This window comes from Magnolia sinica, chromosome 10 (genome assembly GCF_029962835.1).
Source record: "Magnolia sinica isolate HGM2019 chromosome 10, MsV1, whole genome shotgun sequence".
Taxonomy (NCBI): domain Eukaryota; kingdom Viridiplantae; phylum Streptophyta; class Magnoliopsida; order Magnoliales; family Magnoliaceae; genus Magnolia; species Magnolia sinica.
Window position 1 is genome coordinate 3,794,393 of NC_080582.1, and position 12,666 is coordinate 3,807,058.

At 40.7% G+C, this 12,666-nt stretch overlaps 1 protein-coding gene and 1 long non-coding RNA gene across 4 annotated transcripts; both read left to right on the top strand.

Moving 5' to 3' along the window:
* Nucleotides 1-1,354: 1,354 nt before the first annotated feature.
* On the top strand, nt 1,355-4,168 carry LOC131257620 (putative disease resistance protein At1g50180). Its single transcript, XM_058258400.1, has 3 exons — nt 1,355-1,785; nt 1,912-3,075; nt 4,049-4,168. The coding sequence occupies exons 1-3, from the start codon at nt 1,490-1,492 to the stop codon at nt 4,074-4,076; spliced, it is 1,488 nt and encodes a 495-aa protein (XP_058114383.1). The 5' UTR covers nt 1,355-1,489; the 3' UTR covers nt 4,077-4,168.
* LOC131257796 (uncharacterized) lies at nt 4,169-6,395 on the top strand. 3 transcript variants are annotated; one of them, XR_009177637.1, is made up of 3 exons: nt 4,169-4,287; nt 4,322-5,155; nt 6,070-6,395. It is a non-coding gene; the product is annotated as an uncharacterized LOC131257796 (long non-coding RNA). The 3 variants fall into 3 exon arrangements; XR_009177636.1 differs by having other exon boundaries at nt 4,169-4,236; nt 4,906-5,155; XR_009177635.1 differs by having other exon boundaries at nt 4,175-5,155.
* Nucleotides 6,396-12,666: the final 6,271 nt, after the last annotated feature.

A 12,666-nucleotide genomic window follows, 5' to 3' on the forward strand; every position in this document is an offset into this window, starting at 1 on the left:
TAAGCTTGAACCTTACCGTTCAGATTTTCTATGAGACCCATGGTTCAGTGATCCAAACATTGATAAAACAATGGGCCCTACAATAGATGGCCCATGCACCAAAAATGTGATCCTACCTACAGTGGTCGCTAACCGTCTATTGGTTGGCCAATTCTTAATGGGTTGGGACTTTTCCATTTGGAAAATATTTGGGCTATGGACCGTTGGGATATAATATATCAATGGTCTGGATCATTGAAGCATCAACCTGGAACTCGTCTGCACAAAACGTAAACCTACAAGGTACTCATCCAGAGCATTGTATGACCATTAAATATTATCAGTGCACATCCTTTGTTTTTTTTTTTTTCCCCCGCAGGCCTACTATTGATTGGGCTATTTTTAAACATCTAATTAATATTAGGGTTGAGATCCGGGTGAGTTCAACCCAACCGACCCGAAATTGGGTTGGGCTTGGGTAGGATGTATCGGTTCGGTTTTGGGCTTGGACTATACAAACACTGACCTGATAAAACTTGGGTTGGGCTTGGGTTGAGGTCTCAAGTTGCCCGACCCAACTCAAACCCGATCGATATATAAGTTATTTATAAATTATAATTGAGTGTGGATAGTATGTGTTGAAGGCATGGGAATTTTCGGTGTCATCGGGTCTCATTGGTCCACATCATTTCTGGTAACTCAAGCTAACAAGATACACCGCATGTTACACCACAATTTTTAAAGGAGTAGTTGTCCTGTATTTTAGCTTGTTAGTTTAGAAAAATATAAAAATAAAAATAAAAATTGAAGTTCTTTACTTATAAATAACTACATATATATAATAATAAAATTATAGTTGCAAGAATAGGACAGACGTGCATTGAAATATAATAGAGAAAAATATTAGCACCCAACCAACCCAACCAAGCCTGCTTGGCTTAGGCTTGGGTTCTAGAATCTCTAACCCCTTGTTTCTCGCAGCCAACGGCTCCTCGGTGGAGGAGAAGAAACGTTGGCCCCCTTCGGTCAAGTACTTGTTGTTACCTACCATAGGACCTCCGTCCGCAAAGCGAAGAAAGAGAAGCAGGAACAACAGGTTGTCCTCTCCCAGTCCGGTAGTTTCACAACTACTGCAACGGGTCCCCCATTCCGAAAGGTGACAGGACCGGCTGTTAAGTTCAAAGTTGTATGTCACTGCTGTAGTGCTGATAGATTGACTACTTCAGCGTGGTTACCGGACTGGGTTGGGTTGGGTTGGGTTGGGGTCGAGGTATCAGAACCTTGGGTTGGGCTAGGGTTGAGCTCCAACCGGCCCGACATTCAGCCCTAATCAATATAGATTTCCCCAAAATGTCCAATTATCTGAGGTGAAGTGGCAATCAACCATGGCAGATTGGTCAGAGTGATCGGTCAGATTGGCATTTATAAACAGAGAGACCCAACGTTGGTTAAACTCAAGAGAAAGAAAAGCTTTCATCTAAATTTTCTTGTGAGAGAAGAGATAGGAAAGATGGCCGTTGTTGAGTCTGTTGTTCGGTTGCTTGTTAAAAATCTCGGTGATGTGATTATTCAAGAAGCCTTTTTCATTTATGGAGTGCGTGATCAACTCCAATTGATGGAAGATGAATTTAGGCGGATGCAATGCTTCTTGAAAGATGCCAATGACAAACAAGAAGGAGATGAGAGAGTGAAGAAATGGGTGCAAGATGTGGTAAGCATAGCATATGATGCCGAGGATGCCATCGACACCTTCATCTTCAAGATGGCACTGCTGAGACAAGGAGGATTCATGGGCACTGTCAAGAGGTATGCTTTAACATTCAATAAATTCATAGCTCTCCATAAGTTGGGTTCAGAGATTGAGAGGATAAAGATTAAGATCCGTTCGATCTCCGAAAGTAGGTTAACTTATGGCATCGAAAACATTGGCAGAGTAGGGGCAAGTTCTGCTGGTCAAAGCCTCCAGGAATGGAGGATCCCTTCTCCTCATGTTCAAGAACCAGATTTAGTTGGTTTCAAGAAAGATGCAGAAACAATAGTGGTGTGGTTGACAGAGGGAGAGCCGCGGCTTTCTGTTGTATCTGTAGTCGGAATGGGCGGTCTCGGTGAAACCACTCTTGTTAAGAAAGTCTATAACAGTGACAGGGTTAGGAAACATTTCAATTCTCATGCATGGATTTCTATATCACAAGAGTACGCTGTGAGGGATCTTTTGCAGAACATCATAAACAGCTACATGGTGCTTTCTGAAGAGGAGCTCAAGAAAGTGGAGAAAATGAATGTTGCTCAGCTGAGGTATAAAATTTTTGAGCATTTGAAAGAGAAGAGATACCTGCTGGTGCTAGATGATATATGGAAGAACGAAGCATGGGATGCTCTGAAGGATGCTCTTCCAGATATGAATAATGGCAGTAGGGTCTTGCTCACCACACGCAACAAAGATGTAGCTTTACATGCAGATGTACGAAGCCAGCCCTATGAAGATAGCTGGGAATTGTTTTGTAAGAAAACATTCCCAGGACGAGATGGTGGTTGCCCTCAGGATTTGGAGGAGGTAGGAAGAGAGATTGTGGAAAAATGCCATTGCCTACCTCTTGCGATCGTTGTCATCAGAGGGCTCTTATCAAGGAAAGAACCAAGAGAGTGGAAGAATGTACGCAAGAGCATTAGCTGGCAGTTTGTCAAGGGAGAAGTCGAAATCTCTGCCATATTATCTTTGAGCTATAAAGATCTTCCCTATTACTTAAAACCATGTTTTCTCTACCTGGGAAATTTTCCAGAGGACCGTGAGTTCCGCGCCAAGGAATTGGTTCAAATGTCGGCTGCAGAAGGGTTACTTCCAGAGAGAGGGGAAGAAACATTGGAGGAGGTTTGTGAAGACTGTCTGAAAGAGTTGATTCAAAGAAGTATAGTTCAAGTCGCAAGAAGAAGTTCAAACGGTGGTTTCAAAACTTGTGTCATCCATGATCTTTTGCGGGATCTCTCCATATCAGAAGCCAAGGAAAGTATGTTTCTAGAAGTTCACCATGGGAATGCAAATGCTCCTTCCACATCTCGAGCCTGTCGACTTGCAATTCACCATAACGACTTAAGCAGGTTCATTTCCTTAAGTTCTTCCCCTCGACACTTCGTTCTGTGTTGATCTATACCCAAGGCTCTACGCAGCTTCAAAGGGAGCAAGAGAAGCTTCTCTACAGAGGCTTTAAGTTGCTCAGGGTTCTATATTTACACAGTGCACAGATATATAAGCTACCGAGGGAAATAGGTGAACTAATCCACTTGAGATACCTCAGGTGTACTTACACTTCCTTAAAAAGCCTCCCATCATCCATAGGCAATCTTTCCAATTTACAAACTCTATTTGTAGAATCTTTCGATGACATAAAAGTACCCAGCACAATTGGAAGGATGCAGCGGTTAAGACATCTTCAACTGAAGATGGTAAAGAAGTTGAATAATTCGAGAGGGATAGGACGCTGGGGAGTGATAGAAGGGCATCCAAGGCTTGAACGAATAAGTAACCTTCAGACCCTAACACATGTAATAGCTGGGGAATGGATGCAGCGTTGCTTGGGAAAGCTCACCAATCTTAGAAAATTAGGAATAGGCTTATTTACAAGAGCAGATGCTGATGTTTTGTATAAATTGATTGCAAATCTGGACTGCCTCCACTCTCTTTCGATAGTGGTAGAACTCTATCTAATTGAGAACGTAGCGTTGTTGGTACCTCCTGTTTCACATCTTGTTTAGTTATGTAAGTTGCATTTTCATGGAAAGTTAGAGAAGTTACCCGAGTCTACTGAATTCCCAAGAAACCTCACCAAGCTCAGCTTGACATACTCCTTTTTAAAGCAAGACCCACTGGCAACGTTGGAGAAGCTGGAAAACCTTCGCATTCTCAGACTACTATTCATTCATCGGAGTAGGGGTGGTTTGCTCTGCACAAGGGTTTCCTCAACTTGAATCCTTACATCTTCAAGGGTTACTTCAATTAGAGGAGTGGAGAGTGGAGGAAGGAGCTATGCCAAGTCTTTTACATTTGTGGATACATGCCTGCCCACAATTGCAGATGCTTCCAGAAGGACTGCAACAGATGACTACTCTCAAGAAATTGGAGTTGCGGTACATGCCCGATGAATTCAGAGACAGGCTTTGAGAAGACGAGGGAGAGGATTGGCATAAGATTCAAAGGCCATTATTAAGATGTTGTGGCATTGATTTCACCACTTGCATTTCCTCTGCTTGTGAGCAAAACTGGTGAGACTTCTTTTCCCTTGTCATTTTTGTTTCTGTTAATAGATACACGAAGTTAATATCATCATATGAAATTTTTGTACCTTAGAAAAGAACATGAATTTCTATTTTTATTATTCTAGAAAATGCCTCAACGAAGAACCTTTTTTGTGTTAATCATACTAGAGGTCCTGTATTTCGTCACTCCATAAATGGGCCGCTTTCTTTGGTGGACCATTGAATAATTCACAATGATTGGACAATCTTAGTGTTTTTACCATGGAATTCTCCCCTCTTGATCATTTTTGTTTTCAGCCATTTGCTTGAAGGCCTTTAATCAAATGGCCAGGTGATCATGTCAGTTTGACTTTTGAACTGGGGTCATCCACAATGGGACCCACCAGAAGGACGTTTTGGATCATCCAAATATGCAGCTATGTGGGGCTCATCGATGTAGAGGCCAATAAGAGGACTTCAAGGACTCCACTGGCACAAAAGTTCTTAATTTGAAATGGCATAAGCATGCAGTAGCTACTGAATTTCTTTTACTAGTAACCTTGCTCTGTTTTGACTAATCATGTTTCCTTGATAAAAAAAACAAACAATGTTATCTTGCTAGTTCAAATGAGATTCTAATTATATGTATAATTCATGCTCAGTTTATGAGAAACCATTTACATTATTTGGTTGCAGCAATGGTAATAATCATCACTGAGTATCTTGAACATGATTGGATAGTAAAGTTCACCAGTTTTAATATCCATCATCTGGCCTTAGGAAGACCCACTTGAGGTGATCTCAGCAATGGAACTGACCCATTTTCTCCATTTCGTTGCATTGTCAATCTGGTAATTCTTCACCTAGCTGATCATCATCTTCTCTAACATCGTCAAGGGCGCTGCCGACATCATGGCCACAGCCACTGCTACAATCACAACGAAGTGTATGTATCTCTTCTTTCTACTAGTTTTCAAGCTTTTTCCTTTTTTCAAGAGGCTAATTTACAGCACGCATACTAAGGTGGCACATGTTAGTGATATCTCAGCCATTCGTCAAGTGAGATCCATCATAAAAACAACCTCAGCTAAAAATAGGCCATTCCACTCATCCCGTGGGGGTGTACCTTCATAACCAAAAATTGATTATTGAAGAACAGATAACCAAATTTTAAGGCATATATTTGGCCCACCTAATGGATTAACCATCTTGATTTTTAGGATAGGGCATGTTTACAGTGATCCCCACCTGATGAATGGCCCAAATCTGTTACAAGTATGCCATGTTTGCATGTGTGCCGTGGAATGCCTCTTTACCTGAATCGCTCTGGTATTCCTCTATTGTTTTTGTTTCTTGTATCATAGACTCAACAGGAGAGGATGGTGTTTGCAATACACATGCCAACCTAGCACGTGCATCAAACTTTTGACCATTGTATAAGGTGTCTCAAAAATGCAGGCTGTATGTGTATCTTGAATTGTCATAACTAACAAATGGTATTCATTTGTTTTAAGTCCTCTATGATTGTTTGATCCCTTCTATATGATAACTGGTGAAATCCAATCCAAGTGGAATTTCCTACTCCTTGGGCTTTTCTCCAAGGCTATTGTTGTATTTTCTCTTAACCATTTATTTGTAGGGCAAGGATCCAAGGATTAGGAACTTCCAATCTAGGGACATCTTCCATCCACACTGAAAACCCATCAGATCTATAGTCTAGCTTTATAAACCACCAGTCCCACTTGTGTGGGATGGATGCATCAAGATAATATTCATATCTTAATGCATTAGGCTTCATACTTCTGCTTTGCTGATAGGTTTTAATTACAGATGTGATTAATGTATTGTTACTTTTAATAGGTGGAGCTAGTCGGCATGTATGAGGGGTGACTGGTCAGGATGTGGAGAATGGTTGTTCATGGAAGTTCATTTCTCTGTTATAGTTTCTTTGCACTGCCCAATCTATGAATGGTGTGAGATATTTGGATGATGTTTTTTTTTTTTTCCCTTATCTGTACTTTTTTTTAAAATTTTATTTGTTCAATATGTTGATATGGTATCATGTTCTGTTATTGTTCAATACTTCAACATAACAAACGGCTTCTGTACAGTTTGATTTGTATTTAGTGTATCTATATTTGGATGTAATATGATTATTAAAAGTGAAAGAGAAATTGATTAGAGTATGGATTTAGTCTGGGGTCCACAATGCTTGATTGGAGAATTTCTAGATGGGTGCATGATCAAAGCTGCTTGGCAGGTGCGGACCGCTCTATAGCTACCCTGGCATTAAAATTCATGTTGGTCCACTCATCCGATATGCGATTGGCCTGATTCTTGGCCTAGAGAATTAGTTTTGACTAAGGTTTGCTAAGCCCACTTGTGTTTGGAGCCTGCCCGACACATGATCATCGTCATCATCTAAGCCTAACCACAACTAATTCTGGTGTCGCCTAAACTAAGTAAATAAATAAAAACTGGAGATGTCTAAGAGGCTTTGAAAATGCTTTCTAGCTGGGATTAGAACTTGATTTCAATGGCACCTTGCATGGCATATTGAGACCATGTGGTATGGGAGGTGTGCTCAGGGATGATAAACAAGTCAACCACAAGTCCTTTACCAGTTCTTGCACTTTGGGCTGGGCTAACATTGTGGAGGCTCTCACTCTTAGGGAAATGCTACAGATGCTTGCAAAAGATTATGGCAGACCCAAAAGTGCAGTCAATTTGGGCTTCTTCTGTCCAGTCAGAACCCCACAATTTCTACTATAACGAAGGGAAACGTGAATTGCGAATCTATGCACTGGGTAATCTTTCCTGATGATGTTACTTCTAAATGAAATATGATACATTTCCAATGTCATAGGTTCAATAAATTCTAGAGACTTGTCTAACATCAACCATCTACCTATTGTTGATGTATTAAATCTTCATTAATAGGAGTTTGTCGATGTCATTGACACACCCTTGATGACATCGAGCAGATGTCGATACCATCGATAGATGTTTGATCCGGGTCATGCCATTTGGCCTGAAGAACATCGATAAGTATACTAGAGATTGGTGAACAAAATGTTTGCTGAGCAGATCAGAAAGACTATGGAGGTTTATGTTGACGACATGCTTGTCAAAAGTACTAAACTCACGGACCACACAATTGACCTAAGAGAGACATTTAGTATCTTAAGGAGGTACAAGATGAAGCTCAACCCGAGCAAGCGTGCCTTTGGCGTCAGCCGGGGAAAGTTTTTGAGTTTCATGGTCCACTAGAGAGGGATCGAGGCTAACCCCAACAAGATTCGAGCTCTCATGGAGATGAGCTCACACGACTCGGAGAAGGAAATTAAGTGCCTCACAAGCAGAGTGGCAGCACTAAATATGTTCATCTCTAGAGCCATAGATAAGTGTCTACCCTTCTTTAAATGGCTAAAGAAAAGTAAGAAGTCGACCTGAACAGAGGAGTAGGAGCAGGCATTCCAGCATCTCAGAGCCTATCTAGGGTGTCCACCCTTGCTCTCAAAACTTGTACAAAGCGAGGAGTTGTTGTTATACTTGGTCGTCCTGCCGACAACAGTAAACTCGACCCTATTCAGGGAAGGCAAGGGTGCCCAACAACCCATTAATTACCTAAGCAGAGTAATAGTTTATGCTGAGACGCACTACCCTAAATCAAGAAGTTGGCCCTTGCCTTGGGGGTGTCATGCTGACATCTTAGTCCCTACTTTTAAGCCCACACTATCATCGTCCCAACCAATCAGCTCATTCGACAAGTGCTATAGAAACCAAAAGCTTCAGGTCGACTCGCTAAGTGAGCTATCAAGCTTGACGAGTTCGACATAAGATATCGACCTCAAACGGCCATCAAAAGATAGACTGTGCTGAGATCAGAACAGTAAGGAGTGGTACCCAATCTACGTCCACAAAGAGTGTAGTATCCCAGACGTTCATTGGACATCAATGTTCCTTAAAAGAACAACAATGGGAATGGACGAAGAACAAACACTCTTCTGGTCCATCCAGCAAGCATATGCTCACATCAATCCAGATTGACCAAATTGTAGCACTCATTTTGGATGGCAAGCCCAAGGTTGTTTTAGGCCCATATTTTGAAATGGTGGGGTTGACCCTACTCAAAATTTTAATTTTGCTAGGCTCCGGCCGTGGTCTATTGCCAGCCTTAATTGTGAATGGAGCGCGGCCTTAAAATCAAACTGACATAATGAACCTTCACCATTGAGTTTATGGTTATAAATGGACAGTTAAAACAAAAATGAAGACTGGTCCAAATTAACTCACCAAATTCATATCCTTAAAATAATTTGATTATACCAAGTTAGGACTATGCTAATCTACAATGGGACCATTGATTCAAACAAATGGAAAGTGGTAGCTAGCCACTACCAACACTAGCGGTCCAAAATTCATAATGGTCCACCTATCTTGTGATTCATGCTAGTACGAGAAAATGGGTAGGTATAAGGAAGATAAACGGTCTATATTCAATGCAAACTTGAAGTCCACTCGGATAACATTGTCCTTGTCAATATTATTTGCAGCTGTGTGTGGCTCTCCATATAAAACACTAATGGTTTGGATTATCAAATCATACTCCATTCCTTAGAAAGCCCGTCAAAGATGGGAATGCCACGGTTGCTTTTCTTCGAGGAGTAGATCTGTAAGGGGGCTAGTGTGGCCCACTTGAATTCTGGATCAATGTGATTTATAATCTCTAAACACGAGGGCATAGATCTACGTGGGGATTGGTGTGGTCCACGTGAGCATTGGATCTGCATATGCACTCCCACACAGCAATGCCATGGTCGGATTTCACGGCATATAGGCAGTGTTTTAAATATCGACGATATTAGCTGATATATCTCATTATATATTTTGTATCCCATTAGTGTGATATGAAACACGCAATTAGTGCCAATATATCCCACTTATTTGATCCAATAAGTACTGTCAATTTTCAGTACATGTTTTTGTTGTAAATCATATTAAATCAGTATCAAATGTTTATAAATTTATGATTCTACATTTTTCCATGAAAAATCACGGATTTAGAACTTCGATTTTGAGATTTTAAGGAGATGAGTCAGGTTGCAGAAAATTGAGAAAAATAAAAAAAAATTTAATTTTTCAAAAATTAGTTGCAATTTTTGTATCTAAGCATAAAATTGAACATGTATGTAACTTGAAATTTTATTGAAAAATTCAACCTAATTTCCAATATTTCCATGTTTTCCAATAACAACAGTACATCATACGATACAACTGATATATCATATTTGATAACTGATATTTATTCATATTCCAAGAGTGAGTCTTCCTCATTTTTTCACTTAAAACAATTTTAATATGTAAGCTGTATAGTGATGTCACCATGTTCTGTAGGTCCCACTATAATGTAGGTGTTTTATATACACTATTCTTCTATTTAGAAAGAGCATTTTAGGACATGAGCCAAAGAATGAGCTAGATCCAAAGCTCAAGTGGACCCCAACACAGAAAAAACAGTGGAGATTGAACCCCCACCATTAAAAACTTTCTTTCCCTTATTCCATGTGTTTGTTAACTTATAAACAGGTTAGATCTCAAATAAACATCATGGTGGGCCCAGGAAGGTTTCTACAGTGGGCATCACTTCCCCACTGTTTTGTGTTTGGTCCACTTGAACTTTGGATCTGACTCATTCTTTGGCTCGTGATCTAAAATGATCTCTCCAAGTGGATGGATTGGTGTGGATACAACACATACATCAAGGTGGGGCCAAACAATGTGGTGACGTCACCTAATTAGCCAGACTCGCTACTGTCGGGCTCAGTACCTAATCCGCGTCCGACCGCCCAGTCCCCGACACTCTGCCGGAGAGATTGTACTTCTCGAGGAATCTTACATTATAAAAACAATACAAACAGCTGGCATGATTCCCGTCGATGTCTTCAATGTTTGGGTGGAGAACTAAAGAAATCACCGTCCCATTAAACGATGGGGTTGGGTGGATCGCTGACAGCAATGCCTACCGTGATGCATGTGCCTTACATAGGCTATAATTAAAATGAAACATATTCCAATCTTAAGTTGACCCCACTTACATAAAATAGTGGGGATTGAATACCCGCCGTTAAAATTTTCTCAAGGGCTACCAGAATATTTATTTGTTGAATGAAGGATCTCACATATATCAGTTTGATTCAAACTTTTGTTACCCACAATAAGTTTTTAATAGTCAATCAACATTGTTTCTTATTTTGTGGTCCAATTGAGATTTGAATTAGCTTCATTTTTTGAGATGAAGCCCTAAAATAAACTTTTAAAAATGATGGACGGTTTGGATGTAAGGTACATATATCATAGTGGGCCTCACAGTCAAGGATCAACCCAGCTGGAGTGTATCCGCAGATCCACCAAAGCTGCACCAGTTCTGGCGCCTAATTCGAGAAACGAAAACTGAAGTAGATCCAAATCTCAGGTAGACCATTATACAGTAAACAATGTCGAAAGACATTCTATCATTGAAAATTTTATACAGGGAAAAATAAAAAATAAGTTTTATCCAAAACTTTGGTGACTTATAATAAATTTTTAATAATTAATTATCATTATTTTCTATATCATAGTCTACTTACGATTTCCATCTACTTAATTTTTTTAAACTCGTCTTACAAAATGTTCTAACAAAATGTAGGAAACGGATTGGCTACTCCCCCTGCCACCAGCCCCGTGGCTGATGGTCGGTGCTCTATGGGCCCCGCCATGATGTATGTGTTTCATCTATTCCGTCCATCCATTTTTTACAGATATTTTTAGTGTTGATATGAAAAATGAGAGGGATATCAATCGCAGGGACCACACCACATGAAAATAATAGTAATTGGATATCTACCATTAAAATGCTCCTAAAGCCCACTGTACTGTTTATTTGACATTCAATCTGTTGACTAGGTCATACAGGTCAAGATGAAGGGAAAAAACAAAGATCAGTTTGATCCAAAACTTTTATAAGGTTTTTAATGGTCAACGCTCATTCGACACTTTCCTTTAATGTGGTCCACTTGAGATTGTAATATACTCATTTTTAGTCTGATACCATAAAATGATATCTAAAAATAGATGGACGGAATGGATGAAACACATACATCCTGGTGGAGTCCACAGAGCACCGACCACCAGCCATTGGCTGGTGACAGGAGGAGTAGCGAATCCGTTTCCCAAAATGGATGGATAGAGTAGGTATAAAATACATGCATCATGGTGGGCCCCACAATAAGGGCTACATGGTCTTGGGTGAGACTGTTAGGGCCGCCCCACGTCAGGTGTGACTGTTAGGGCCGCCCCACGTCAGGACCAGCAGAATTTTCCGTGGTAGGCGTTCAATGACCACTGTTTCTGATGGTGTGGTCCGGTAGATATTTAGATCTGCTTCAGTTTTAAGCTCATGCCTTAAAATGAGCTGAAAAAACAAACGGACGGTGTGGAAATATAACAAATAAAATGAGCTGAAAAAACAAAGGGATGGAATGGATATACAACAAAACAAATACATTGAGGTAGGCACCGCCATCAAAACCGCCCCACGTCAGGCCTTAGTTAGGACCGCCCTCACATGGCCGGATCCAGGTTCGCACCTCATCACCGACAGCAGCACGTTGCCCATGTTAAGGACTCATCAATATCGGTGTTTTCCTTTCCACGCTGTTTCCGATTCCCCACTGCTCGACCCATACATGATACGTGGGTGGAAGTGTCGTGAATCGAGACCTTCCATCGAATATTTCGCATGCGGTGATGGTAAAGTTGAAGATCTCACGTAACAAACTATCCTAGCTATATGTTTGATGTCCTTCAAATGAAGAACTCGGAAAGACGGATCAGATAGACGGATGAAGGTAATGCCTTGGGACACTAATGCACCCATTCATTTTGAATCTGGATCAGCAGTTACCTTCTTTGGACCGCCCACTTGGATGTCGTAAAGCTGCAAATGAGACCGGGCATTTCCGGCACGGCTTCTGTGGATCGTTGGATCCATCAAGGTGGGTGGATCCCTAACTTGGGTGTAAGACTCTTATTAGGTGGGTCACATGTAATCATCAGTTTAAATCTGATCATTGGATTATTTAGATTGAGTGATTCAATAAGCCCCACTATAATTGTGATCATTGAAAATAGGCTTGGGGCACGGATTAGCTACTAACATGTTGAGCAGCAATATTTGCTATTAAAGTGACGTCACCTAGTTCCATGGGCCCCACCATGATGTATGTTCTGTATCCACATCTTCCATCCATTTGGAGAGATCATTTTACAGTAATATTCAAAGAACGAGTTAAATCCGAAGTTCAAGTGGACCCCAGCACAGCAGAAAACAGTGGGACAGTGATACTTACCATTAAAAACTTCCAAGGGCTACAAAAGTTTTTGTTCCAGCTGATATTTGTGTTTTCCCTTCTT